Below are 27768 nucleotides of genomic sequence, written 5' to 3' on the forward strand. Positions count from 1 at the left end.
TTGGTCGTCACTTTCAATAGTATTTAGCTGAAAGGGATTGGTAGCAAGATTTGATGCATAAATTAAACCTAGACACTGGCTTCAACAAACAGCCTTTTTTAAGTCTTTTTGGTGTCATGTTCAACCCAAGATAGTCCTTTTTTCCGATTGGACAATCAAGTTGTTAACTACAACAACGGTTAACTAATGACATTATCTCCGAAACATTCCACAAAATTATGCCATTAATCGACAGTAGCTTTAGCTATTAACTGAACATTGTGTCAAGTTGTACACTCGGGTTTGTTATAATAATCCATTTGGACATTAAGCAGAAGTGTAAACTAATGATTTTAACGTCGTTTTAATTCGAATTAAGCAGTAAAAGCTTTATCACAAACACCAGTATAACAAATCTGCTAAGCACGTATCCATAAAACTCCAATTAGCAATAAAAAAAAATTTTCCAAGAAAAATCTCTCATAAAACTCACAAATTATATCCTAATTAAATACAATAAACAACACACTCACTTGATGAATTTGTTCCAGAACTGCTACTACGACTAGAACATTGCCGATGTTTCCACGGCATATTTGGATTCTTTGGTGTTCCATTAAGACTAATATTTGAGGCAAATGAGCTACCGATAATTGATGAACTACCAAATGGAGCGGCACCACGAGATTGCGGTAATTGTGTAAATGATGGATTGAAGTTGTAATAATTTTGTAGTTGTGTATCCATCATATTGAAATTATTGAGTGAATTTGAAAAATGATGATTACTAATTAAATTTGATGAATTAAATTGATTGTTCAAATTGCATGTACTCGAATGAACTTTTGTGATTGGTATATTAAATTGTTGTAATGGAAATATTCCACCCGGACATTCATTACCCGGTGGCAGAGTGTTGTATTTGTCAGGATATTTTGATGATATATTGTCATAATTTGGTAAATATGTTGGCGGCTCATGATGATAAAAATAAACAGAATTTTTCTCATCACCCGTTGTTGAATTATACAATTGACGACTCTGCTCGTCACAGAAAAATAATGGATATGCTAGTTTAGATGATTGACAGTTATTTGCATTAATCTCTCCAGGATTATTAGTTTTTACTGTTGGCATCCTCTCATCCATCATACCAGTTGTATTATTAGTGGTAAAATTAAACAAATCAGGCTTGTTTGAGCTCAATGTATTAGCATTTGGTCGAGTTGATGCAAATTCATTTTGATTGATCACTGGATTTGATATATGCTTATTCGTTACAGATGCACTACGTTGTAGATGAGATGATTTTGGTGGTGGCGGAAAATTTGGTGGAATTATATCGTCATCAACAATTTTGGTGCTGATGCTGTTGTTGTTGTTGTTTGGATTACGATTAGGATCTCCTTTAAACACCTCATTCTGTGAAACATGTAGGAAGAGAAATTTGATATTAAAATTAGATTTCACGTAATGCAATAAGAAGAGAATTGTATGTAAACAGCAGGGTAAGTATTATGCCATCATGTCAAATTAAAAAGTCTTTTTTTTTATTTCCGTCGCCCTTTGCCTTTGATGCCAAAAATAAAATTAAAATTCAGGAAATTCAATTAAAAATTTTTAACACGCTAGCTCAAACGTTAAATCGACTCTATTGGGATTAATTAAAATTTAATTTTTATTACTTTGCTGTCTTGTTATTTTTCTTGATTTTTCTTCTTCTTTTTCTGTGTAAGACAACATAACCAGCATTTAAATGTTAAAGATGAAATTTGGATGAGTTAAACAAGCTAGTCGTTTGAACGCATTTTAGTGACTGGTGCGGAAATGGCTGCGTCAAATTTGGTTGGAGATTGTAGTAGTTGTACGCCCCTCTCTGTTATTTCATGTTTAAAATTCTTTTGAATTAAACTTTAACTTTTTCGACTACTATGATTTAATGTTTAACTGTTAATCACAAATTAATATCCGAATTAGACATGGATTGGTCAAAATTGGTCGTTACTATGTTTTGGTGGATTTTTATCCAATCTGGCAGAGATGAATGTGTACTGTTAAACTTGGACTTCCAATACATGCTGAATTAAACTTAATTTTTTTCCGTCAAAATGGGTCAAAAAGTCACAATCTTGCACGATACCGCGAAGGCATTTCACGTCATTTTTAAGGCAGCAGCACCTTAGAAACCGAATCAAGCACCTTGCCAAGTATTCGACATGATTTAACTAGTAATTTTCGAATCAGCAAACCACTACACAACATACATCCTCTACGCTAATTCTTATTATTTCTGCATTGCTTTAAAAAGCCACATTTTCTTCCCCAAAACAGACAATCAGATAAAATGCGAACAGGAATGTCACTGTATTAAAACCAACACCTTAACGAAAACAACCTTTATGTTTGCTGCTTATAGTATTCTGCTACCATTTCCGAAAAAAAAGACTTGTTTTTATCCTAAATTGTAAAGATATTTTGCTCATGGTATGGTATGGGACAGATTTAACTTTCGTAAAAACAGATTCATTTGAATTGAATTAATTCTAAAGATTTGATGCTTGAACTGGTATTTTGTTTTGGTACGAAAAATATTTTTCTACTTTTTCCGTTTTGGGGAAGGGAATGTTTGGGAGTTATGTAATGTTAGAGGTTGAAGTTGACTTGCATTTTGTATGAAAGAGTCAACTGGAGTCAACTCGATTCAATGTAAAGTTCAAGTCGATTTCGAGCTCTGTGTAAAGCTAAAAATGGTTTTTTATTTCGACCTATTCCTTATCCAACAAGAATGATACAAATTAAGATGGCTTCTCAAGGAAACTTTACAGGATCCATCATATCCGTTCATATGACTGCCAAATTTAGGCGGTTCTCATTTGGTGTTTAAAAGTGCTAAATATTGATATATAGAGTCGGAATAAAAGTTCAATTGGCTGAGTCTTCAGAGCATTTGAATTCGTTAAATTGCCGTAAATATTTGTAAGTTCAAAATTATGAACCAAAATTTGTATACCGTAACAAAATTGTAAACCCCCTTCCCACTTCCCCTTAATCGTTACATCATTGCCAAACATTCCCCTTTGGAAATGAGAAAAAGGAAAATTAGTCTGAGCTTCAAGATAATTTTCTTTCATTTTTGTTAAGATAAAATTAGTAAATAGACTGTTCAAAGCAGGACGAGAGTTAAGGTAAATAAGGGATGATGGTAGGAGCACATATAGGAGAGGGAGAATTAAACCCTAATTTTTTTGTGAAAATTCTTCAAGTTGCCAGGTTTTTAGAAGCAAAAATCTCAAAAGCATTCCCTCCTCCTTCCCTCATTCCTTAAATTTTTGCTATCCATACCAAAAAAATTTCAACTCAGCCCACTTACCCTTCAAAAAAATTACTGGATACTCCCTTTGATGATGACATTAAAGTTAATTTTGCAGGTATTTTTTGGGTTTAAATTTTACAATGAAGCATTAAACATCTCAAAAAGGAGATTTAACAAAAGTAACTGACAAAAATTAGAATTGATTGATTCTCCCTAGCATTTACAGCCATCAAAGCTTCAATTGTAAGCTCAATTTCATCTTTTCATGTTCAATTTACAAAATAACAAACCTCCTTGAACCTTTTTTTCAAAAACAGCATCAAAGAATCAACACAAGTGCTATAATTCCAATGTTTTTTTCATCTTCATCCAGACATGGCAACATTATCCCTAAATCCACATTAAAGGTGGCTCAATTCCCAAACAAAAACATGTTTAACACGAATCTAGCCTAAAGCAAGTATGTATAATGTTGAAAAACATCCAAACAATATCATTTCAGTACGTGTGAATAAAAAAAAATGTTTCATTAACAGCCTCGAGCTGATTTAATTTTTTTAATTATATGCTTAAAACTTTTTCCTGTAGTTTTTTATGCATTAATATAAATTCTTGCTACGTTTGCTTTTAATACTCACATAAGTATGTCTAGTGAAGATTGAAAAAACATTTATAGAAAAAAGCAGAAATCTACATTCATGCTGTGATTCTGCAGTAAGTTCTTGTTTTTATTTTTATGATATTATTTTATGTTCGTGTGAAGAAGAAGGAAAATATGAAATTGGATATGGAGCTTAAGAAAGTAAGGGTTGAAGGCGCATTTTGCAATTGAAGTGACTGAAGTTTTGAAATAGGATGAAGGCATATTAATAATGCATATTTCCAATTTTCACTTTTATAAGGACAAACATTTGATTTCTATCAGAAGGAGATTTCTCAATAATTAAATAATGGGTCATAATGGTCGTAATTGGTCAGAATGTGACGGATCTGTCAGTAGCATGAAGTACGATTCAACTAAGATCTAGTAAATCATTTTAATTTTAAATTCTGCTTAAAATCCGGAACATTTGTGCCTATCCTCTGTATCAAATACCTAATAAGGGTTCTCGATGCTGCGGCCAAGACTTTCCCAATTTTTAGTAAAGACCGAAACTTCGGACAACTATTATACCTTGTTACAATTCGTGTGAGCAAGATGTTTTAGAGAAGTCATCCAAAACTAGTTCCATGTAACCAAAATGTTCCAAATGATTTACATTAACGTTCGTAAGAAACATCAAAGATACATGGGACATATATCCTGATATACATACCTAACTAAACTCGAGTGGACAACTTGACATAATGTCTAGTTAATAAACTAGACCGACGGTCGACAAATGTCATTTTCTGTGAAAGTTTCAAGCCGTAGGTTTAGTTATTTACCAGACATTATGTTAAGCTGTACACTCTAGAAAGAAAGACAAACACAGTGCCAAAGACTGCTAAGTATTACGCTTAGCACATGAACAACGCTTCAAGACTCAATAGATGAAATGAAAAATAAGCTTCCAATTTAAAATTGACCTTTTATTAAATTCAGGATAGTTCAGAACAGAGCATCCCTATAAATGCTTTAAAGTTGACCTAGAAAATGACCGAATTATAAGACAAATCACCTTGACCGAATTCCAACTCTAGATAGCGACAAGGACAAACTAAAAGCAAATTTACATTTATTCTTAAATAAAAAAACAGAACGGAAATTTCCAGTTAGGGTTGGGGATGAACTTTGTCTTGCGAAAAGAACCAAAACTTTTTTTTCCTCTTTTTCCTTTTCACGCCTTCATCTCGCTACATTCCATTCCATAACATGGAATGAAGAAAAAAAAGTGTTTTCATTTTCTCTTACATTTATATTACATAAGGAAGAGAAGTTGTGATAAGGATAGCAAAAAATATCACTAGAAATGTGTCAATGACAAAACGATGTAGGACAAAATTCTTTCAAGAGAATTTTTATGCTTTTACTTTTGATGCTTATTCTTCATATTGTCACGTCTGATTTTTGATTGATTCAAGGAAATTACATGATGTAGAGGATACATCTCTATCATTGGTCATCACTAAGGCTTAAAGTTTGTTCTTTAGAAGATACAACAAATATTTAAGCAGCTGAATTTAGTTTTGTGCTCAATTTTTCGATATATTCCTTAACATACTTCAGAATCTATGAATCTGTACGAAAGGACCCATGGATCTAGATCGCAAAGCTTCAGGGTCTTCGCATTTTATAAGCACACATCAAAAAACGAATGCTTTCTCGAAATCCCGGTCCCGATAAATTTTCGGGATCCCGGAACTTTTCAGAATCGGACAATCCCAATCCCGATCCCGATAGCGAGAAAGCATAGAAAAACGTTAAGCGACAAGCCTCCTGCTTCCTGACAGTGCCCCTGATGGATGCATCATATAAGTTCATCAGACTACCATTTGGATTCAGGTGTGGCTGAAGTACGTCGACATGATATCGCAAAACGAAATAAAAAGTTGTCCATAATTTAGTCATAATATCGTCAAGTTTCGTTTATTCCCGAATTTCTTCAAGCTTCCTTTAGTTACTCATGTCCAATTTTTGAGCGAAGCCGTCTTCATTTGTGTCGCTCTGGCAAGAAGCTTCTATCTACCCCACTAGATTAAGCTACCTAAGAACTCCTGACATTTCACAAAAATGAGCAGACATTGTTTAAAGCTAATCCAATAATCTGCTTTGCATGCACATTATGTCAGCTTCTTTTCAATGACAACAGTGATTCTAGATTTTAACAAAAGAGCTTTTTTTAATAAAAAGAGGAATTAAATTTATAAAAGTAGCGAAACTGATTTTCCCTTTTTCCATTTTTTGTTGTTCACACATCAAATGCTTACAATACTTTATACAGTTGTTTGTGAAGTCAAACGAAGGGAAAATATAATAAAGAAGAAGAAATATGCTCTGCTTGAGTGACATATCCTCTTTTTTGTGATAAAATTCAGCGAATCCTTTGAATTTTTATGCTTAAAATATTTTCATATTCTTGGAAATTGAATCGGAACAATTGAATTGTTTGCCTGATTTTCGCTTGTGGTGGTGCTTTGAAAACTCATAATTGCTGCATTTGACAGATTTTAATGTTAATTTTATTTAAACCCACAGTTAAATGCTTGTAACTTTTGACTGAATTCTTTAGAAATTTTAATGTACACGTGTATGGAAACAACAGTATAAACAGATTAATTGAAAGCATTCAAACAACAATCTGAACTTTTTATCTCATTTTTAAAATCTTTTGATCCTTCATTTTCACTGAAAATTGATCTATTATTTATACAAAAAATAAAAGTTTGAAATTTTCGGCAAATAATTGTATTCTCCCTTTTAAATCAAAACAATCCCACACAAGAATGAGCAAAAAATCTGGAAAATTCTTCAAAAGATCAGTTTCGGATTTCCAATGGAGTCCGGACATTTGGAGTGTTTTGAAATATTACTTATTTTTGAAATTGTTTTGTTACAAAAAGTTTGATGATTTTCGGATTTTTTTCGGTTAAATTTTTAAGTATTTTTGCAAAATGTGAAAAAATCCCTAGTGAAAAAAATTTCAAAAAATTCACCACTGTTACACAGTGTAACCGAAGGTATGGGCTCCACGGAGCCGGAGTCCCGGAGTTTTTGACTAAAATGGACTCCCTTTCCGGCTAAAGTCCAAATGTCCGGACTCCACATTTCGGAGTCCGGACTCCAAATTATCTGGTTTGAACCGAAATATGGAAGATAGTTTCATACAAAATCCAAATCGACTTTGAATCTTATAGATATTACTTATTCTGCCAAGTAATATTTAGCCGGCAAAAATCGGAACAAATTCTTTCAAATACTAAAAAGCCGTTTTTTCAGACCTCCAAAAGGTACTGTACTTACTGTACTTGTTGACTTTATATGAAAGTACAGTAAGTACAGTACAATACTTACAATACTTACTGTACTTGTATGGAAAGTACAGTAAGTACATACTGTACCTACTGTACTTACTGTACTTGTATGAAAAGTACAGTAAGTATTGTACTGTACTTACAATACTTGTATTATCATTCTTTAAAAAAGTGATAAAAATTATTAAATTTCACTAATTTAAAAGGAAATTTAATAGAAAATAATGTTTTTCAAAGTTTTTCACCTTTATATAAGAAAACTGAATGTACTAATTTGCGCTTGTTTGGTCCAAATTAAATTCTAATTGAGACAGAATTTGGTTTTTTTGAGAGACTTTTCAACCGAATTATGAAAATGGAATCCAAATTCAGCTTTTCTTAGTGATTTTTCACCTTAAATTTCGAGGCCAAATTCGGCTTTTCCGAGTGTTGGAAGAAAATCGAAAATTCGGCTTTTCCGAGATAACTATGAAAGTTCAGACCAAATTCGGCTTTTCCGGGTGATAAGAAAATCGAAGCCAAATTCGGCTTTTCCGGGTGATTTTTCATCCCAAATATGAAAATCTTTTGGTTTTCAGTGATTTTTTAACCTAACTATGAAAATTCAGACCAAATTCGGCTTTTCCAGGTGATTTTTCGTACTAAATAAGAAAATCGAAGCCAAATTCGGCTTTTCCGGGTGATTTTTCATCCCAAATATGAAAATCCCTTTAAATCCGAGTGATTTTTTAACCAAACTATGAAAGTTCAGACCAAAAATTTCCGGGTGATTTTTTCAAATAAGAAACTCAAATTCGGCTTTTGGGTGATTTTTCATCCCAAATATGAAAATCGACGAATTCGGGTTTTCCGAGTGATTTTTTAACCTAACTATGAAAATTAAGACCAAATTCGGAAAATTCCGGGTGAATACCAAATATTCTTGCAAATTCGGCTTTTCCGGGTGATTTTTCATTCCAAATATGAAAATCCAGACCGAATTCGGGTTTTCCGAGTGATTTTTTAACCTAACTATGAAAGTTCAGACCAAATTCGGCTTTTCCGGATGATTTTTCATACCAAATAAGAAAATCGAAGCCAAATTCGGCTTTTCCGTGTGATTTTTAATCCCAAATATGAAAATCGAAGTCAAATTCGGCTTTTCCGAGTGATTTTTTTAACCAAACTATGAAAATCCAGACCAAATTCGGCTTTTCCAGGTGATTTTTCGTACTAAATAAGAAAATCGAAGCCAAATTCGGCTTTTCCGGGTGATTTTTAATCCCAAATATGAAAATCGAAGTTATTCGGTTTTCCGAGATTTTTTTAACCAAACTATGAAAATCCAGACCAAATTCGGCTTTTCCAGGTGATTTTTCGTACTAAATAAGAAAATCGAAGCCAAATTCGGCTTTTCCGGGTGATTTTTAATCCCAAATATGAAAATCGAAGTCAAATTCGGCTTTTCCGAGTGATTTTTTTAACCAAACTATGAAAATCCAGACCAAATTCGGCTTTTCCGGATGATTTTTCATACCAAATAAGAAAATCGAAGCCAAATTCTGCTTTTCTGGGTGATTTTTCACTATAAATATAAAATTCGAGGCAAAATCAGGCTTTTCAGAACGACTTTTCATTTCAAATAAGAAAATTCAGGCCAAAATAAGAAGAATTAAGTTAAATTCGGATTTTTAGTAGTTACTTTAAAATTATTATAAGAAAGCTAAGGTAAAAAATTACAATTTTAAGACTTTTCATTTCACATATTTCACAAGAGTGATTGGAACAAAATAATCCTTAGAATATTTTCCATATAAGTACAGTAAGTCAGTAAAATATTTCGAATTTTATATGGAAAGTACAGATAAGTACATACAATACTTCCAAATCTGACTTTGAATCTACAGAGTATTACTTATTCTGTTAATCATCAAGTAATATCTTGGTAATATCCGAACAAATTCTTTCAAATGACTAAAAAGCGAATTAAAAATTCAATCAAAAATTATTGAAGAATGTATTTAATAATCACAATAATGTAGCAAATTATGAAGCAGAAATATTTATGTTATTTACATTTAAGAAGCTGCAAAGTCTTTTGAGAGTAATTATAACTTTGTAGCTATGTATATCTTATTTAGTTATCTTTTTTTCTTCAAGAATTAAATATATTCCATGAAGAATATTTAATTCAAATACCTTCGGCATTATTCAAGGCAAAAATTAAAAATTTATCATTGCCTTTTTCTTATTATTTAAGTCTTGACTGAATTTCCGCCTACCCATCTTTCATTAATTAGCAAATTATTTAAATAAGCTTCCACTGCTAATTTCTACTTCCTTTTTTATCAATGATACCGTAAGCACATTTATTACGGTTACATAAAGCATCATCATCGTCATCATGGAAATTGATACACGGGAAAAATTTCTCCTTCTTCTTATTCGTGTCTTCCCTTAAAAATTTGTGTTGATTCTTCAAATTTGATAAATCTTCAATTGAGAAAATCCCTCAAAAATGAAAAGCTTTATTTTTCATGAGAAAAACTGTAATCCCCTTTTTGTTAAACATCGCTTTTCCCTTATTCGATTTAATATTGTCGCAAAAGTTTCCACTTTTTTTGGTATTGTGAATATCTTGTGAAAATCGACAAGGAGGAAGATCCTTAGGGTAACTTTAAAATTTTAGTAAATAAAAGGGTTTAAATCGGAAGTATTTCAGACTACTCATATTCTCTTTCATATGGATTGATGTACGATCGATTTTCCGCGGTTGCGGTTCCTTAAACCGACAGAAAATTTTATTAAATTCTACAGAAAATTTAATTAAGAGATTTGGAAATCTGATATAAAATTCAGCGAAAATTTATAACCGAATTTTGTTGCAGAATTCAAGAGAATTTTCTGTCATTTCCAGGAACTATACGCATTTTTTACTACTCGAGTATTGAGCAGTGTTGTGTAAATTTTTCGAAAATGATGAGTAATTCAAGTACTAAGCACAGCTTTATGTCGATTTGAATTTTATAACGGAGTCGAGTTGACACTTTTCGAATTTTTGACACAAAATTCAAATCGGCTTTGAGATTTTTAAGATGTACAACGTATTCTTCCCCGAGAATTTTCCGGTCCCAGTCCCGGTCCCGATGACGACGTCTCCTTCAAGAGTGTACAATTGCTTAACTAGTGAGAATGTGTTAGGTCTCTGCACTTGGTAGACCTACAGTTTATGGAATCTGAACAACTCCTTTTATGACATTACTATTGTAGAAGCTGATCAGAGGGTTAGTGTCATTGTATGTGCTTATGGCTCTCGAAATTAGATTTAAAAATTGACGTCTAACAAGAGTTTTGCTCCATTTTTGCTAAAATTTTTTCACTTGCCCGAGTGACATAAATGAAGAAGGCTCCGTCATGAAACTATTAAGACTCCGCTAAACCTCTTTATTTAATACTAAATGGAAGCCGTCTGCACTTGAAGTCCATATGGCTTCTAAATTTAGACGGCTTCTTTTAGGTGTTCATAAAAGAGGTTTAGCGGAGCCTTTAAAGTTCCGTGGCGCAGTCTTTTTGATTTGTGTCACTCGGATTGATTTCTGTCGTTCATGTATCTCCATTAAATTCCTGCTAATTTTCAAAATAACCTCAGAATTTCATTTAAATCAAGTAATAAAGCATGAGAAACACAATCAAAATTTGTAAGGATTTCCAATCGAGCATAGCTTAATTCCAATACATTATATCTGATGCATCACATTCATTGTCATATTATGATTGATCATTGCAAGATTAATGTATTATTTCGCACCAAGTTTCCCCACATTTAGCCATTATTCATCACATCTCAAAATTCGCTTTTCAGTATATATTTTTCCGAGAATTCTGACAAAAATATTAGCGAGGAAATACGAAACAAGAAAGGAATTCAATGATGAAAAGGTTGAATAAAAGCAAGTATAAGGTATTTATTTATATACACATACACGCATGATGATTTATGATATGAATCTGTGTATTGAAAAGTATGTTGAGTCAAAACTTGAAGGGGGAAAGGAACAAAAAGAAGTAGGAAGTTCAACATTTTGAATTTTTTGATTGAAAAATACCAAAAAGCTTTGCATTTTTTTGTGCTTTATATCCCCAAAAAAGGAGGGAAAAAATTTTTTCATTATTTTTCCTTTCCATTTCATGTTATTATTGCATGTCATAACGCAGCCCAGACACATAAATTTAATTCTTTGAGAAGTATGACTTTACATTGTGTTGTATTACGTAAAGTACACATTGAGTATGAAGGAGAAAATGAGAATAATGCACAGAAAAAAATTCATTCATAAATTGAAGATTATTTTTGGAGTTCTCAGAAGGATGAGGAGATGTCATGACTTTTTTTTTGGGGAGAATATTCTTTCATATAATCTAGTAAGCATACAATATAAATCAATGTTATGATTTTTAGGTACTTTCTGGAAGTGCCATTTCATGTAAAGTTTTTGCTCTTGAATATATGACTTTTTAAGTAGGTTTGTCGATGCGGAAAATGTGATGAAATTTCCTATTAACATAATGTTTTGCTTCATCAGGCTAATGCTTTCGAAGAGAATGAAAAAATATTTCAAGACCCTTTCAGGGTTGATATCTGTGATTTGGCTGATATCAGCCAAAATTTGAGTTGTAGGAAGCAAAAAATTTATCACATTTAATGAAGATTCATGAGTATACTCAATCAATATAAGTGAGCATGATCCAGCAAAAAGATGAATTTCAATCCCCCTAGAGCAAACTTAAATTTAAAGCACCATTGCGTAAGACAATGGACATTCTTTGACCAAGAAGCTTAATCGCAAAAAATCTGTTATTAATACCAAATGGAAGCCGTCTAAATTTTGTAACCACATGAATGTCACATGTTTAAGTACTAGAAAAGTGTTCTTCACCTTGGACACTCATAGTTACCACACTCCGGAAAAATTGTTTCCCTAATAACCCCGTGTTCTTACTGTTTTTGCTCAAGGAAAAGTGTGACGAAAAGAAAATTTATGCCATGAAATTTTACATTCCTCACAGCATTTCGGAGCTAATCTTGTATGAGTTTGTGAGAAAAACAGTCTAGGCAGGATTTGTCCCTAACTTCAACCAAAACACTCCCTAATTTCTGCCAAAAAACAATCCATAATTTTATCTGTTCCTTTCTACATTGGCCATAGATACCCAGATACATGCACTTGATTAACAACCCTGAAACCTTTTGAAAAAGGTTAAATTAAGAGTAATTATGAATTAAAATAATTATTTGAATACAAGCAGATGTTTATTAAGGAATGCTTAATAATTATATTAGTATTACTAAGGAAGAAGACAGGAAGTTAGGCTTTTATCGGTAACAGAGCGAGTACTTCAGTGATGAACAACCTGTGAGCCACGGCACACTATTGTACATACCCAAAAAATTTGGAAATGCCATAAACTGTATGCTGTTTGTGGATTCGGTTAGTTTATCACTAAGGTGTGCCGCGAAAAATAAAAGGTTGTCCACCACTGGAGTACAGTCTATGGTCTACGGACTATGGACTATAGATCCTTTCCATTTACATTCTATTACAAATAAAGAGAAACAGCAATTGAAAGATGATGTAAAAAATTGGGAACTAGAGCAAAAAAAAATTAAATTCCATTTAATGCCCATTCCACATCCACTTATCAAGGCAAACAATTTTTCATAAACTCCATGTCACAAAATGCTTTTTTCTGAGATCATCCAGACATTTTTCTTCTATTTACAAACACAAATCCACTAAAAAATCCCTTTCACGTTTTTCTATATTTCTTAAAGCAATTTTAGATGAAAGGGACATAAAAACTGAGTGTACACAATTCATTTTAAAAAAAAGTGGACATGAATGAGAATGAACAATAAAATGGAAATATAAAATGAAATCAGCACACAATAAATTGATGTTCCTTCATTCTGTGTACTGAAAAATATGTTATGCTGTATAGAAAAATTAAATAGACATAAAAAGGAAGAAGAAGAGGACTAAGTAAGGAATAGAAGATGAAAAAAATGTTCATATTTATCATACGGCAACATCATTCATCATCATGATGAGTCTGGCACTGCGAAAAATATTTTTTGCGTTATTTCGGGCTCTGTGAATGAGTACAATAGTCACTGGTTGCTGCTAATTGCAGTGCATGCTTCACCAACAGTCTCATGGGGGTAGTGATTTACCAGTACTTGTCTAAGTGAACATACTGCAGTATATCTTAGAAATGAAAGAGTTTTATTTTGGTGAATGAAGCTAAATGAGTGCAGTGCGGTGATTGTTATACATCGACAGAACAACAGGGATCCATTACGTAGCTGGAATTGTGTGAGATTCAGTTTATAACTTATTGAGTTAAGGTTAGACTGTTTTTTTTTCCTCTTACCTCTTACCGTCAGAGAATTAGCAATGCTGGAAGGAGCCGCAAGCAGAGCTCGAAGTCGACTCGACTGCATATAAGATTCTAGTTGATTTCGAGCTCTGGCAGCGAGTAAACAAGGACGAGGTAACGAAAAAGAGTGTCCACCATTGCATTAATGTCTAGTTAATAAGTAAACCTATGTTCGAAACCCTATCGCATATTATTCATGTAAAATCAATTGGTTTTCATATTGCGTCCAAAATGACAATTTCATGGCAGGTAACATGAAAATTGTCACTTGGATGACATGTGGCCTCCATCACTGATAAAGAGAACACTTTTAGATACCAAAATGAAACTTCTGTATCATGAAGGTATTTGCTGCCATTAAAACTTGTGCCGATCGGGTAACGTTCCATCAAATGAGTCATTTGTCGACCTTAGGTCTAGTTAACAACTAGACAATAATATTGAATCTGAATTGTGTGTCCCCTAGGGAGTGCCATATTTTACCCACAGTGCTATCAACTTTCGCTACATCCCTGATTGCCAATCAACAACCACAACATTATCAATCAACTGAATATAATCAGCCAAAGCGAATCGATAAAAAGAAAATTCTTATTTCTTCTACAAAGAATGAGAATCCACAAGAATAAGCAGGAAGAAGAAAACCTTTTTTCTTATATTATTTGTGATATTGAAGGAAAAGAATGGAAAAAAGTATAAAGATAAATAGAGAAATGTGCTTAACTAAATACTGTGTTCAGTTGTATTGTGAGAATTTTCTCGTATTTATTTTCTTCTCGCTTTTTTCCCAAACAAATTTTCGTACTTTTTCATTCATTTCTTGGCTCCGCTGCGAGACAAAATAAAGTTTAGTATTTAATATAGATATTTTCCATATAATTTTCTTTATTATACTGTCTATGCTCGAAACTAGTCGACTAACATTTTTTTTGATAATTTTCCTAAGGGTCTATAACTCTTTTGGTTTTAAAGGAGTAGTGCGCAAATGATGGACTTGAAATCTCGGATGTCATGTTAAATAAGTGGCCAATATTGAATTTCAGGACGTCAGGTAGAATCAAGGACAAAATTGCGTGTAAAACACATAGCCAGACAGTACAAGGTGGCAAACCAATAATGCCGACATTATGGTCGACTAGATAGTCTTGAGGACATCCTCATGTATTGCCTTATCATCAAGGCGTCGAAGCTGTACCCTAGCGATTATATTGTGCTGGATAAGGATGATTAAAACTTAAAATTTGGTCTAAGTTGCTTTGTGTCAGCTAGTGTAGTGGAAAGGCAAGGTTAGACTCAAGGCAATGACAAGGCCAGACTTAAGGCACTGGCAAGGTCAGACTCAAGACAATGGCAATGCCAAATTCAAGTTAAAGGCAAGACAAAATGCATAGCAAATTGTAGAGCATTTTTTGGTTTTTAAGGTCAAAGCTCTCTTGTGGCTGCACCACTGACTCACTGCCAATATTTCGTTGTTCTTCATCATTCCTCAACACTGTTTTATCTCACATCTCAAAATATACCTACTAAATTCACATATAAACAATCCCTAAAACTATCTGCACAATTCTATATTCTGATTAGATTCCGATTTGTGAAAATTAGATCCCCACACCTCTGCACACTATCAATTCTTAAAGAGTAATCGATGTGATTCGGAAAATTGAAATTCAACCCATAAAACTTCATATCCCAACAGGGGAAAAGTGCTTTATTAGGTGAATATTTCTTGTGTTATTTTTTTCTATCTTCCTTAAGTGCCAATATTCTTCCTCAATTTACGAGTAACGGGAGGTTGTGCTAGTAAATAAATAATAAACCAGAAATACAATAAAAGCATAAAGAATTGAAAATGTTAGTTCGAATTTTACCATTGTTGGAATTTATATCATTGGAACTGAATATCGGCTTGATATAGAAAATATTTTTCATACTTATCTATGTTCGGTTTACTTTTATTTACGATTATGATTCCATGAACAAGAATAATTTTTATGTACAACATGGATCGTCCCCCATGCTGCTTAAAATATTGTTACATTTGTAGCAAAACTTCAACTTTTCAAGAACACTGTCGAGTCTGAAACTTTTCAGTATTTACTTTACTATTTACTGTGTAAGTTCCAATGCTTAAGATTTCATTAAATACTTAGACATTCTTCAGTGTAGTCGGGAAGCTTTGCCAACACAAACTTCACAGGCACCTTCAAAGCACTTCATCGTTACAAAACTCATTACAATCTTTTGCGTGCTTAGGCACAGAAGATGAATATTTCCTGTATTATATCATGCTCATGTATGAATTACTTCCTAAATCCGACTGTTAAGACTCGGATAATTTACAGACATAAAAGCTTTAAAGAGAAAAATTGCATGTGCTTAAATTAAATACCAATGTCGATTAAATCTCTCGTACAGTAAATTTCTGTATTTTTTCTTACTTTCTTCAGTGAACATTGTCATTTTTTCAGGGTTGGAAAGCTGAAGTAATGTGGATTTACTTAGTAATCCGAGTAGACAGTATAAATGGAGATCAATATAAATGTTGGTGCAGCGCAGAATTGCATCAACTCTATCCCGATTCGATAGAACCAGTCATCAACTGAACATTAGCTTGCCATTAACTAGGTATAACGTATTCTTGTCCACTTGGTATAAAGAGGTTGACATTATAAGACGAGTCAAATTGAACAGGCTTCGATGGGGTGGACATGCTATTGAAGACCTACAGAAGCTCCATTAAATAAGGTCTTCAAATCCGACTTTGTAGATAATAAAAAGCTCGTGGACGACCAAAGTTCTTTTGAAGGGAAGCTGTCGATAGAGACAGTAATGCATTTGCTATTTGAAATCGACAGACGAAACCCAGCATTAAATCCAGATTCAGTCGCCATCTGAGGAAGGTCATAGATTACAATTGATCTTTATGACAAAGTAAGTAAGTAAGTAGACAGAGATTTATTAGAATAGTTATCGACTATTAGTCGTCAAGTAATGTCGTCTAGATGTGATTTTGTCGTCGCTAGAACCAGACATGCAACTAGTCAAATAAAAATTTATTCGCTATTAGTATAGACAATCAAATTAAATCAAAGATTTTATGTCAATATTCTTCATTTCTTCAATGTCATATGATAATGTGACATTAAAAAGAATTGCGTCGTTTTTCTTGTTAACTTTGTCATTTAGAGATGAAGAGGTCTGGAGCAATATGACACTCTATACTATGGTAGAAGAATTCTGGGAATCGTTTCTTTTATAGCCGTCATTAGGGAAAATTTTAAAAAATTAATTAAGAAAATGTTAATTAGTTTCGCAGTTATATTTTGTAATAGGGTCAGCGTCAATGTCTACAGCAACAGGCAGTTTAATTGATATTATGTTGCTTTTTTAAGAGCTTACAATTGGTTAATGACTCTCAATTTGGTACCGGATCAATTTGAATTATTAGAGTCATGCCTCGACCTGACCGGATTATGAATAGATTATATCAGGCTTGTGCTATTTGGGGTATATACCAGAGAGTCACCTGGAGAGACATAAACTCTCTAAGGCAGTCATTTAGAAGCCACATAGAGTTCCAAACTCATCAGGACTATTAATGGATTAGACTTGAATTTGCAGAACGCTAATTTAGTTGAGTATGCTCATTGTGTCTTAGAATGACTATTTAAAAAAAAAAAAAACGTATTTGCAGGTATGTATCTACTTATAGTAGGGTTGATTGGATGTAATTCAAACTAAACAACATGACTTTTCTTACAGTTCTTCAACAATCCTGACCACAATGATGTTCGGACAATTGAATAATAGCCACAACTCTGCGATGTACATATAAGCACTTATTGCATTTCAGATTCAATTCCATACAATACACTTCAGTGAAATGAATTGAAAGAAAAATCTTGGATTTAGATTCGATTGGACGTACGAAAGAAAAACAGAACGAATTGAAAATCTAATGGACCAAAATAATACTTTAAATGCTTTATCTCCAGCAATAGCAAATAACAACAGTTGAGGGCTACATAATTGTTTCTAAAGGATGAGCAGATATATTCTTCCTGCTTTCATTTCATCGATAATAACAAATGAATTCTGTTCCATATGATTCGATTGCTTTTCACTTCAGATTTTCAATCGTGATTGAAGCTCTTAAAAATACGTAAGATATGAAAAAAAGAAGGAAGATGAAATGCTTTTATTGAATTGAGGAATGAAAAAAATAGAAATGAAGACGAATGAGATTGAAAGAAATCTGGGGAAGTGGTAAAGATTTTCTTTTATTATAATAAAGAAAATACTCGAAGTACGAAAAGTCATGGGGAATGCAATTTTGTAAAGATAAGGGAATTTAATTTTCATTCAATTTGAGTATCTTTCACTTTGTGAATTGAGGAATGACATGAACGTATTTTTTGATGAAAACAAATATTAATTTCAATTTTATGAATCATTGTTGTGTTAGGTTAAATGGAGTCAAAAAGTGTCAATTTAAATATGTTGTCTAAATTAATGGAAGGATGAATCTGAGTGCTATAATTTCTCAAATGAACTTATTTGATGGTTTATGAAAATCTTATAATGTTTACAGGGGTCTCTATTTAATGTTGGATGAGCCAACCCGAATGACACACGTCGGTCAATCTATCCAAAATCAATTACTAAGTTGACATGACTCTAGTATGACTTGGTGAGGATTTAACCGAATATGTCACCAAGTTAGAGCTATGATGGCTTTGGATTTTTTGATCGATTAACCGATTTGATATTCGGGCAAGTTTAGATAGGAATCGAACCCATGTCGTATTACCAAAAGATAGGATTCTTCAAAAGTTATGGTTGGTTGCTTAAAGATTTGACTATTAAGTCTAAACTTTCAAACTAGTAACTTCTCTTTCATATATCTCAGATTTCATCACGAATGTAGTAAATGAGTCAAAAAAAAGGGGTTTTTAGGGTTAAACGAAATATTCTGAAAAACTACATATGACGACAATAGGCAGCCATTACTCTGATATAGCCAGGCTTCTGACATTTATACCGATTAATCTTTTTGCCGCATATGAAGAAAGCTCCACTAAACTTCTAGTCTATGACGGAGCCTTCTTCATATGTGTCATTCAGGTTTGTACTATTCGATTATGATGCTTACTAGGATTTTTGAAAAAACACATCAAACGCCTTAAAACATTAAAAAATTGCTTCCTCGAAAAAACTGCTTCCTCTAGCTACGTCCTTAAATCTCACTTTGTTCTAATATGACACTTTCACTTGAATCTTCAAACAACAAAAGACTCGATATTCCAATTCTGAAAATCAAATCAAAATTCTTAAGAACTCTTCATGTTAAAAATATCTACAACAATGTTGAAAAGTTGATTGAAAAGTGTAAACATTGAAAATAGAAAGTAGAGATTAGGTGAAAAGGCTTCAACTTTATTGCGCTCGATTTGATGCTGAACAGCACTGAAGGTTTGAAGTAGAATATTGTCGGAAATAAAAAATCCTTTCAACTCAGACTGACGACGGTTGTTAGATTTATTAATCCTTAACACGATTTTCCACTTTTTGGATCCTGCATCTGAATTGAACTTTTCAGTTACTGCTTATTTCATAAAGGAACGTGTGGTTAGATTAGCTCATATATCTAAAGTCTCATTAGTTATTCATAGCCTTTCAAACATGAAACAATTAGGGATGAATTTTGGAAACAGCAATTTTCTATCTCTTATCATGATTCAAAGTGTCTGTATACAGGCAAAACAAGTCTCTTTATATGCACTATATTTTGAGGTAAAAGAAGCTTAGGATCATAAAATTAATAAAGTCAATTTTCATTTTCTCTTCTTTTCACAACAAATATTTGCAAAATGAAAAACTTTTAGTTTTCATCAAGGCAAACTTATTATTATGACTGTATAAAGCAGACATAAGCTTTAAACAGCCCCAACAAGATTACCAAAAAAATTTTCTCACTTTAATGATCCTTTATGGTTGTGGAAAGTGTCGGAAGTTAATTGTTATTGGTGAAATAATAATAATAATAATAATATTAAGACAATGAGTTCATTCACACATGAAAGGAACAAAGAAAATTTTTACGACAAAGAAGATTTGTGGCTTTGAAGATTTATGTGAGAATGTTAATCAATATTGAGACTTTATGCTGATTATTATTTAGGATAATTTGAATTTTTAGGAATAGATTGGAATTAATTCAGCTGATTAGAATCTGGGATGTCGAAAGAGATTGACATTAAGTGCGTGTGGCTAGACAACAGTTTACATTTATGTTATTCTTGTGGATAGAAGGGATCGATTGCTATCAAAATCAGTTTTTTTGAATTTCATATAGTATTGACCAAGGTGGTAGTCAGGAGAAGCCTACTTTCAAGGATCATACCAAATGTAATCGGCTCTACTCTCAAATTTAATTAGTTCTAAATTAGAATACATGACTTGGTGGCGGAATCCTTTGGTACTTAATTATTCAAATTCAAACGCAGTGGTATCAGGATATGGCTATAGTAATATGATCAAACGAGTAGTTCTGATTCCCCTATAAATTGTTGGTTAATCGAGTGTAGATCAAGTGCAGAAGTCCCTCACGCGTTAAACAATCGAGCGGCTAGGAAGCCACGAAACGATCTGACGCAGCTATGGATCTCAATTATCTGAATAAGCCTTTATGCGAATTAAGTCTGCAGACAAAATGACCTGAGAAAGTCAAAGTTGAGCATTGTGCTTAAATCATTACTATATACGCTAACCACAAGCTTAACACTTTTATCAGTTTTTATTTCCACATGCCAGAATCAACCAAAATCCCGGCTTTTGAATAATCAAGACTGACTCGAACAAAAATATTAAAAATTAAAATTAAAACTATAGACAATAAATTCATTATATTCAGGATATAAAAAAAATCTAATTTCAAAGCTTAATACCCTCTAACCTAATACAGAAATGAAACTTTTCAATGGATATACAAATTGTGCATGTGCAAAAAAAAAAAAATTATAAATCTGAGATAAGGAAAATTAAAATTTTCAATTGTTTTAGAATATGCCACATATAAAATGTGTGGCTTTATGTTCATGAATATGAATATGAGATAAATGAATTTTGGAAACGACACATCATAAATTTATTCATTAATTAAGAATTATGATTTCCTAATCTCCAACCACACTAGTATGAAACATACATACAACGAGATATTCCTATTGTTTCTCAATTGGATGGACATAAACAATATTATTTAGATTATCAATACACAAAAGCACTTCATATTTTGATCATAGAGGCGTTAGATGTTATATATAACAATACAAATGCCTAATTTCCTGACAGTTGATTCATCAACAACAGAGAAATTTTCGAATTTTGTTGGAACCATACCATAATCATTCAATTGCATTGTACACTCTATGTTTATTAATTATCCTGCTCCTCAATTTATCTTTCAGTGTGAAACATAAATAATTGTTTATGCATTGAATAATTTTAAATTTAGTTCCAACAATAACATGTTCTTTTTGTAGGGGGCATGTGATGAATATTTAAAGGAAAATTAGGCTTGTTAATTATAAACATGTTGATGTAGAAGATGAAGTTGTCTTGATTAGCAGATACTTGAATGTTATCCAAAAGACATCCAAGACTTTCAATCACGCGATAAGCCAAAGAACTCATGGAAAGAATGGAAGAAATTTCGATAGAGATAGTAGCACACTTGGAATTGGTAATTGGCAAACGGTAGCTAGCAATAGAGCCAGCTTCAGACGCCGACTGACGGAGGCCCTGTATCACACTTGATCTGTATGGCCAGCGAAGTAAGTAAGCAAGGCATCCAAGTGGACAAGACTATTAAAATGAACTACCGTCCGCTTGGTAGTCGTAATTACTTGAAACCCGCTTAAAAGCTACTAACTAAAGGACGCCGTTTGGCTTTAATTATCCAAATTGACCCTAAAAGGGAAAGACACCACTTTTAAGGGACCGTAGTGTTATTTATGTACCATGAAATCATGCTCTTTGCCTGCAAGGGTCCACTTGGTTTCCATTTAAGTAGAAAAAATGAATATTTTCCGATCGACACAAATTGAACTGTGGTAACTAGTTCTGCTAGTAAGTGGATAAACTGTCTATTGGCTCTAAATATGCCACCACCTCGTTGCCGTGGTAGCAAAAGTTCAATATGTGTCAATCAGATTAGATTGATTTAGATATATTACGCGTCTCAGCTGTTTAAATTGAGGTATTTCTCACATAATTTTCAAAACCACAATCAAATGTGCAAGGCGTGAGTTTAAGGTCAATCGTTTCATAATTGATGCATTCGAAAAAAGAAGAGATGATTAGGAAATAAAGCAGCCAATTCTAATCTATTATTTATGACTATATTAAGTATGATACTTAATTGCAATGTGGTGGGCATTGTGCAAATCATATTCATATCGACATAACTTCATATAATGGATTGACAAGATTGGTCTTAGGTGGGAATCGAGCCCAATTGCTAACAAACACTAATAGGCAAAGAGTCCGCATGTAGGTACCGTAGTGGTCTTTCTGTAATATGAGAGCATACTCTATGTCTGATAGGGAAAAGAGTGTTATAGATGTCCGAACTGTTGCCTAACCTCTCGTCCACAGAACCTTTACTCTTGAAATGGCAGATCCACCCATATATGGCTAGATACCCTATATTCCACCCTGTTCAATTACCAAATCAATTAATAGCATATTTCGAACCAAATTACGGTCAGTTGTTGAACTACCATATAACCATATAACCTACCATAAAGCCTAATTCAATATTAACATCGTTGAAATTTTCCATAATTATTAAATTTAATGAATTTTAAAATCAATTGTTTTTCATTTAGTAATATGAAGTAAAACCTTTATAACCACGCATCACCATTCCCCAAATTATTCATGCCTGTTTTATCATTATTGTCTCTCCAATCATTTGGTGCTGTACGTTCATTAATATTACATTCAAAGATAAAATTAAATTTTCTCACATATGTGACATATTATCGAAAAAAAAAATATTTTTCAGTTCCATAATGGCATAATGGTAAGCATTTTTATGGTATCATATTAAATTACGTAGCCTGCAGCTACGATACAGTATAAAACAAAAAAAAAAATAAATATAATTCTATTATAGGACAAATAAAGAGAAGTATGGCTGAACAATAAACGATAACACATACCTCTATATGATTTGCCTCAGGATATCCAGGTATTCGTGTATTAGATACACTAAAGTCCTTTAAACTGCCATTGTCGATTCTATTTTGCTTCGACTTTGGCTGTTCTGTATTCGATAGCGTAGTAAAGTGCTGTAGAAATTGAAAAAAAGAAAGAATCGCATTATTTACAAAAGAGTAAAATTGTTAAAATTCAATTTATCGTGAGCCAAAAGCTCTCGTCTGTTTTCTATGTACATAGAAATGTGAACGGCAATCAACTTACCAATCGTCCATATGATCCATATTTTTTAAGGCGCTCACGTTCCAATCTTAATAGGATTTGTGCGTTTTGCTCGCATGTGTAGGTATGTAACGGTCGCTTACGATCCAATGAATACTGATATAATGGCCGGGATTGATTCGGTATAACCTTTAACGGAGTGTAAAATGAAAAAATTTTTGTTAAGGATGTAAAGGACTTTTTTTTGTGGGGATTAATGTTTAAGACATTTGTCACAGAGATTACCTTCAAATAACAATTAACGCCTTCACACTATTCATTAGTGTTTGACATGGGTAATTGAGCATTTAAAGGAACAAATGGCACTAAATTGATCATTTATAATTCATTAACTTTTCGATTATCTCCGAGACAATTTTAAAATTATCTTCAGGTATTTGATTTAATTCCAATCCTAAAATCTAAATCCGATTTAATGTCAATGATGTCCCTGAATTATTTATTATCACATAAAGTCATTCGATTGCCAAACTGAATTATATCTTAAATCCGTTCATTGAGTTAATTAATGTTTAATAAACTTCACTTGAAACTTTTTTTGATACATGGAAAATGACTAGAGCATTAGGAAGGCATTTCATCTTGTTATTAACATATATTATGGAGAGAGATTAAGTCTTCAGGCAAGAAAATTAATCATTTTTGGCAGTGGTGGGGAACCTTTTGCTTTTTTGTCGTACACCTTAGTGGAAATCGGCCGAAATTGCGCATGTCAAACGGTTCATGACACTTCATGGCTAATCCATGGTAAATACTAATGAGCCGCAGCACACAGGTTGTAAACAATTGCTTTAGAGGCATGCTTGACTGAGGCAGCACAAGACTTAAGGTTCAAAGCATTTTCAAATTTTATTAGTAGGCACATTACTGAGCCGCGGCACACAACTTGCTCACCCCTGCCTTAGAGGTAAGCCTTGACTGAAAACACGCACGACATATGGTTCAAGGCACTTCCAAATTTTTTGGCGGTACATTAGTGAACCGCGTCACCGAGATTGCCTATCACTTCCTTAGTGGAAAGCCTCGATCGAAACTACACACGGTATACGGTTCATGGCACTTCCAAAAATTATTTGAAGGCTTATTAGTGAACCGCAGCACACGGGTTGCCCGCCACTGCTTAGTGATTAGCCTCACCCATTACTCCACATGGCAAACGGTTCATAATACATTTAAGAGCTCATTAGAGTGCCGCAGCACACAGATTGCCCACCACTGTTCATAGCTTTCAATCAAATAGTAATTTAATCAGAAAATTATTTTCCTCAGCTTCGTAAAATCATATTAATCTTGGTAACTTCTACATTAATCAACTTAATGCAAATATACTTGATGAAATCTCAAAATAAAAAGAAAACTTTTGGATATAAAAATAAGTTTAGGAAATTTGATTTGATTTATTTATTTCAGGAGATTTTCCTGCCAACTTTTCGTCAAGTTCTAGCGAAGAAAGTTCGAAAATAGACTTTTTTCCCGAGAAAAGTCAATTAAAAGCTTGTCTAAAGCTGATTATTTTTTTGTTTGATGTTTTCACGAGAAATACTAATTAGATGGCTTTTTATGTTTATCCTAAATAATTTAGGCTTAGAAAATTTTTGTGGAATTTTCTAGGAATATTTTCTAAAATTCAGAAAATTAAGCATCGAAGGTGTTTTTTAAGATGTGATTTAAATCAAAGCTGTTACTCAATTTTAAAAAAATTATAATTTACTCAGGTTTATGGAAATTTTAGAAAATTTCTGGGAATTAATTATTACACATCTGGCGTAGGCGTGGATTCAAAGTTGGCATGGGAAATTTATCACATGTTCTTTTTCGAATCATATTAATTGAAAACGCGGCTCACATCCTCCCTTTAATTAACAGGCAGAGAACAGACAGAGAATGCTTTCATTATACACAAATACAACTACGGTACCTAAATGTGGTATTTTTGCTTGTTAGGATTTGTAGGTTCGAGAGAACTAACTACGAAACACCCTTGGACAACTCGAAATCTATCTTATGATCTCAAAATCGAATGTTAACTGTTCTCCCCGATTGGTACACACTCAAATGTTGTCCATACTATATCCAAGTAGACAGTATAATTAGAACCTACCGGCGCCCTTTTAGCAATTGTTCAAGCAACTTGACTGTCGCTTGAGATAATGGTGATAGGTGTCATTCTTCCTAGATTTAGCTCTGGTAAGGCTCTACCTAACTAGTCATTAACTAAACATTAAATCTTCCTTTAACTAGTTATAAAGTATTTTTGTCCATTTGGGTACAATCAGAAAAGCTGCAAACAAACTTTTAAAATTTTTGTCCGCTTGACTTTAAATTTTTATAAATTTGACCTTTGAAAAGTTTTGAACTCCTAACCTCCCAAAAAAGTAAAAACTTTTATATCAACTTTTAATCTAATTCTTCAAATCTGATTGATTCATGCGAAATAAAATATTCCACTCCGAAACAGCATCTCCAAAGCTCATCTCATTCAACATAAAAATTTAATCAGCATAAAAGAAAAGGAAACTTTTTTTCGTTACAATCTTCCATTTTTAGACGTTTCTATTCCTCTTAATCTCTTCTCAAATAGTCAGAGAAGGAAAGAAAAGGAAGCAACAGCAAATGATTTTCATCACATTTTGCGTGAAAAAAAGGGTCTTCAATTGTATAGGATTTTGTTGTATTAAGCTGAAGAGTTAAGAGAGAGAAAGAAATAAGAATGAATAACATAGGAAATGAGGCAGTGAAAGCAACCATATAATTGAAGAAATAATCTCAATAAATGACTAACAATAACGTTTGTGATGAAAGTTAATCAATTCTCTCTTCTTTCTCTCTCTCTCTCCGTCTCTTCTTGTGTTTCTCATTACATATTATCGAGAAACAAATGAAATTGATGTAGAAAAGAGTTCGATTTATTCAACCGGAAAAATGTTCATGCTTGCTATTGGCAATGAAAAGGTTCAGTTTTTCAATTTTGCCCTTGTTTTTCTTCACTTGCTTAAGTGGTTGTAGAGTGTGATGAAAATAGGCTGAAAATGAACTTTTTATAAAAAGCTTAAATAAGTGAAATGGCATCAGTGACCTAAATGGTAGAGCATTGCCCTTTCATGCCATTATGTGCCGTTCTTTTTACAAAGCTCAGTTCGTGTGTTAAGTGCAGTTTTGAGGACTTTGGCACATAATGTGGTCTTAATTGCTGAGTATACAAGGATATAATAGGATCTGGATGATTTTCTTTACGTAATCTTGCACACACGAGTCGTAACTGGGTACATTGCAGGGTTTATCAGGTTTTATGACGTTCTCGTGTCTTTACAATGTGCAGAGCTTGAAAGTGGTTTGGAACCCTCTAGAAATTGTAGGTCTAAAGGTTGTGATACAACAGATTGTTAAAGCTGTGCCAATCCAGCTCATAAAGCTGGGCCTAATGATTATAAGCATTATTTATGTATATTAATGCATAGAATAGCAGGGTTTGACATTGATATTAGAGAGTAACCTTTATGGATGGAAGAAGAAGGAAGCCCGAGAATGTCCTGGATTGGTTGTATGGATAAGGACGCTAGAGTTCTCAATATCCCTAATTGGCAGAATATATGGAAAGACAGAGCTGTCTACAGACGTTTGCGGCAATGGGCCTCCGTGCGCCCCAGCCAAGGAAGTAAGTAAGTAAGTTGACATTGATAGGTACAACCTATCAACTGATTACAAAACCCCCAAAAAACGGATGTAAAATCAAAAAATTTCTCTAGCGTTCAAATAGCTGCCAAAAATAAGCAGCCCTCATTTGTTGCTAATAAAAGAGGTTTATTAGAGCCTCAAAAGATCCGTGATGGAGCCTTCTTCATTTGTGTCGCTCAGATTATTTTGCCATTTCCCCAAAAATGCTCATTTTGTGCCATAATCTCATCATCTACCTCCCATATTACTCAACATTATTATAATCTCCATTTATGTATGTTGTAACATTACAAACTTACCTCGGTTTCAGCGTCACAGCTGCACAACGATAATGTACTCAATCCTTTATTCCGTTTCAATAAGCTTTTGTTACTATTATTACTGTTATTATTGTTATTGCTAGCATTTGATTCACTCGTTGTCGTTGACGATGCTGCCGTTGTAATACATTTGTTCTTTAATATTCCACGAGTTTCTGTTGATGATTCGCTTGAATAATTATCACCATTGGTTGTTGTATAATTAGGATCATTTTTATATTCCTTTAATTTTTGTTGCTGTGCCAATAAGTATTGTGACTTTGATGTGTCATAATTATAGGGCGTTGCTGTCTTTGGTATATCTATAAATGAGATATCACCCATAACATTATTAATTCCATCATTAATGGTCGTTTGCCTTGGACAATGATGAAATCGATGTGATTCATCAACACGACATTTTCGTCTTGTCGGTGACAAATTAAAATTACCACTCATTCCACTATCCATCTCGTAATATTCACATTCACTGAAAGATTTTTTTAGACGCGGTTTTCGGCTATTTTCATCACAAGCGGTCACGTTTGTACCACCAACAATAGCTTTGTCTGCGGTCGATAATTTTTTATGATAATTATTCGAACCGTATTTAAATTCGGTCAT

The 27768-nt window shown here is 33.1% G+C and overlaps 2 protein-coding genes across 2 annotated transcripts in view; both read right to left on the bottom strand.

Moving 5' to 3' along the window:
• Positions 1-1220, bottom strand: part of LOC139096293 (dipeptidase 1-like) — a 70220-nt gene extending 69000 nt beyond the window's left edge. The window contains exon 1 of the mRNA XM_070647991.1: positions 513-1220. Coding sequence (XP_070504092.1) covers positions 513-1131 — 619 coding nt within the window. The 5' untranslated portion in view covers positions 1132-1220. The remainder of the gene's footprint in view (positions 1-512) is intronic.
• On the bottom strand, positions 1166-27768 carry LOC139096304 (beclin-1-like protein A). The gene is made up of 5 exons (XM_070648003.1): positions 27145-27768; positions 23153-23299; positions 22891-23019; positions 1261-1401; positions 1166-1180 (listed from the first exon to the last, which is right to left on the bottom strand). Exons 1-5 carry the CDS (start codon positions 27766-27768, stop codon positions 1166-1168), a joined length of 1056 nt encoding a protein of 351 aa, XP_070504104.1.

This window comes from Chironomus tepperi, unplaced genomic scaffold, assembly GCF_022539635.2.
Source record: "Chironomus tepperi strain 1889 unplaced genomic scaffold, CSIRO-AGI_Ctep_v1 contig_382, whole genome shotgun sequence".
In the NCBI taxonomy this organism is placed as follows: domain Eukaryota; kingdom Metazoa; phylum Arthropoda; class Insecta; order Diptera; family Chironomidae; genus Chironomus; species Chironomus tepperi.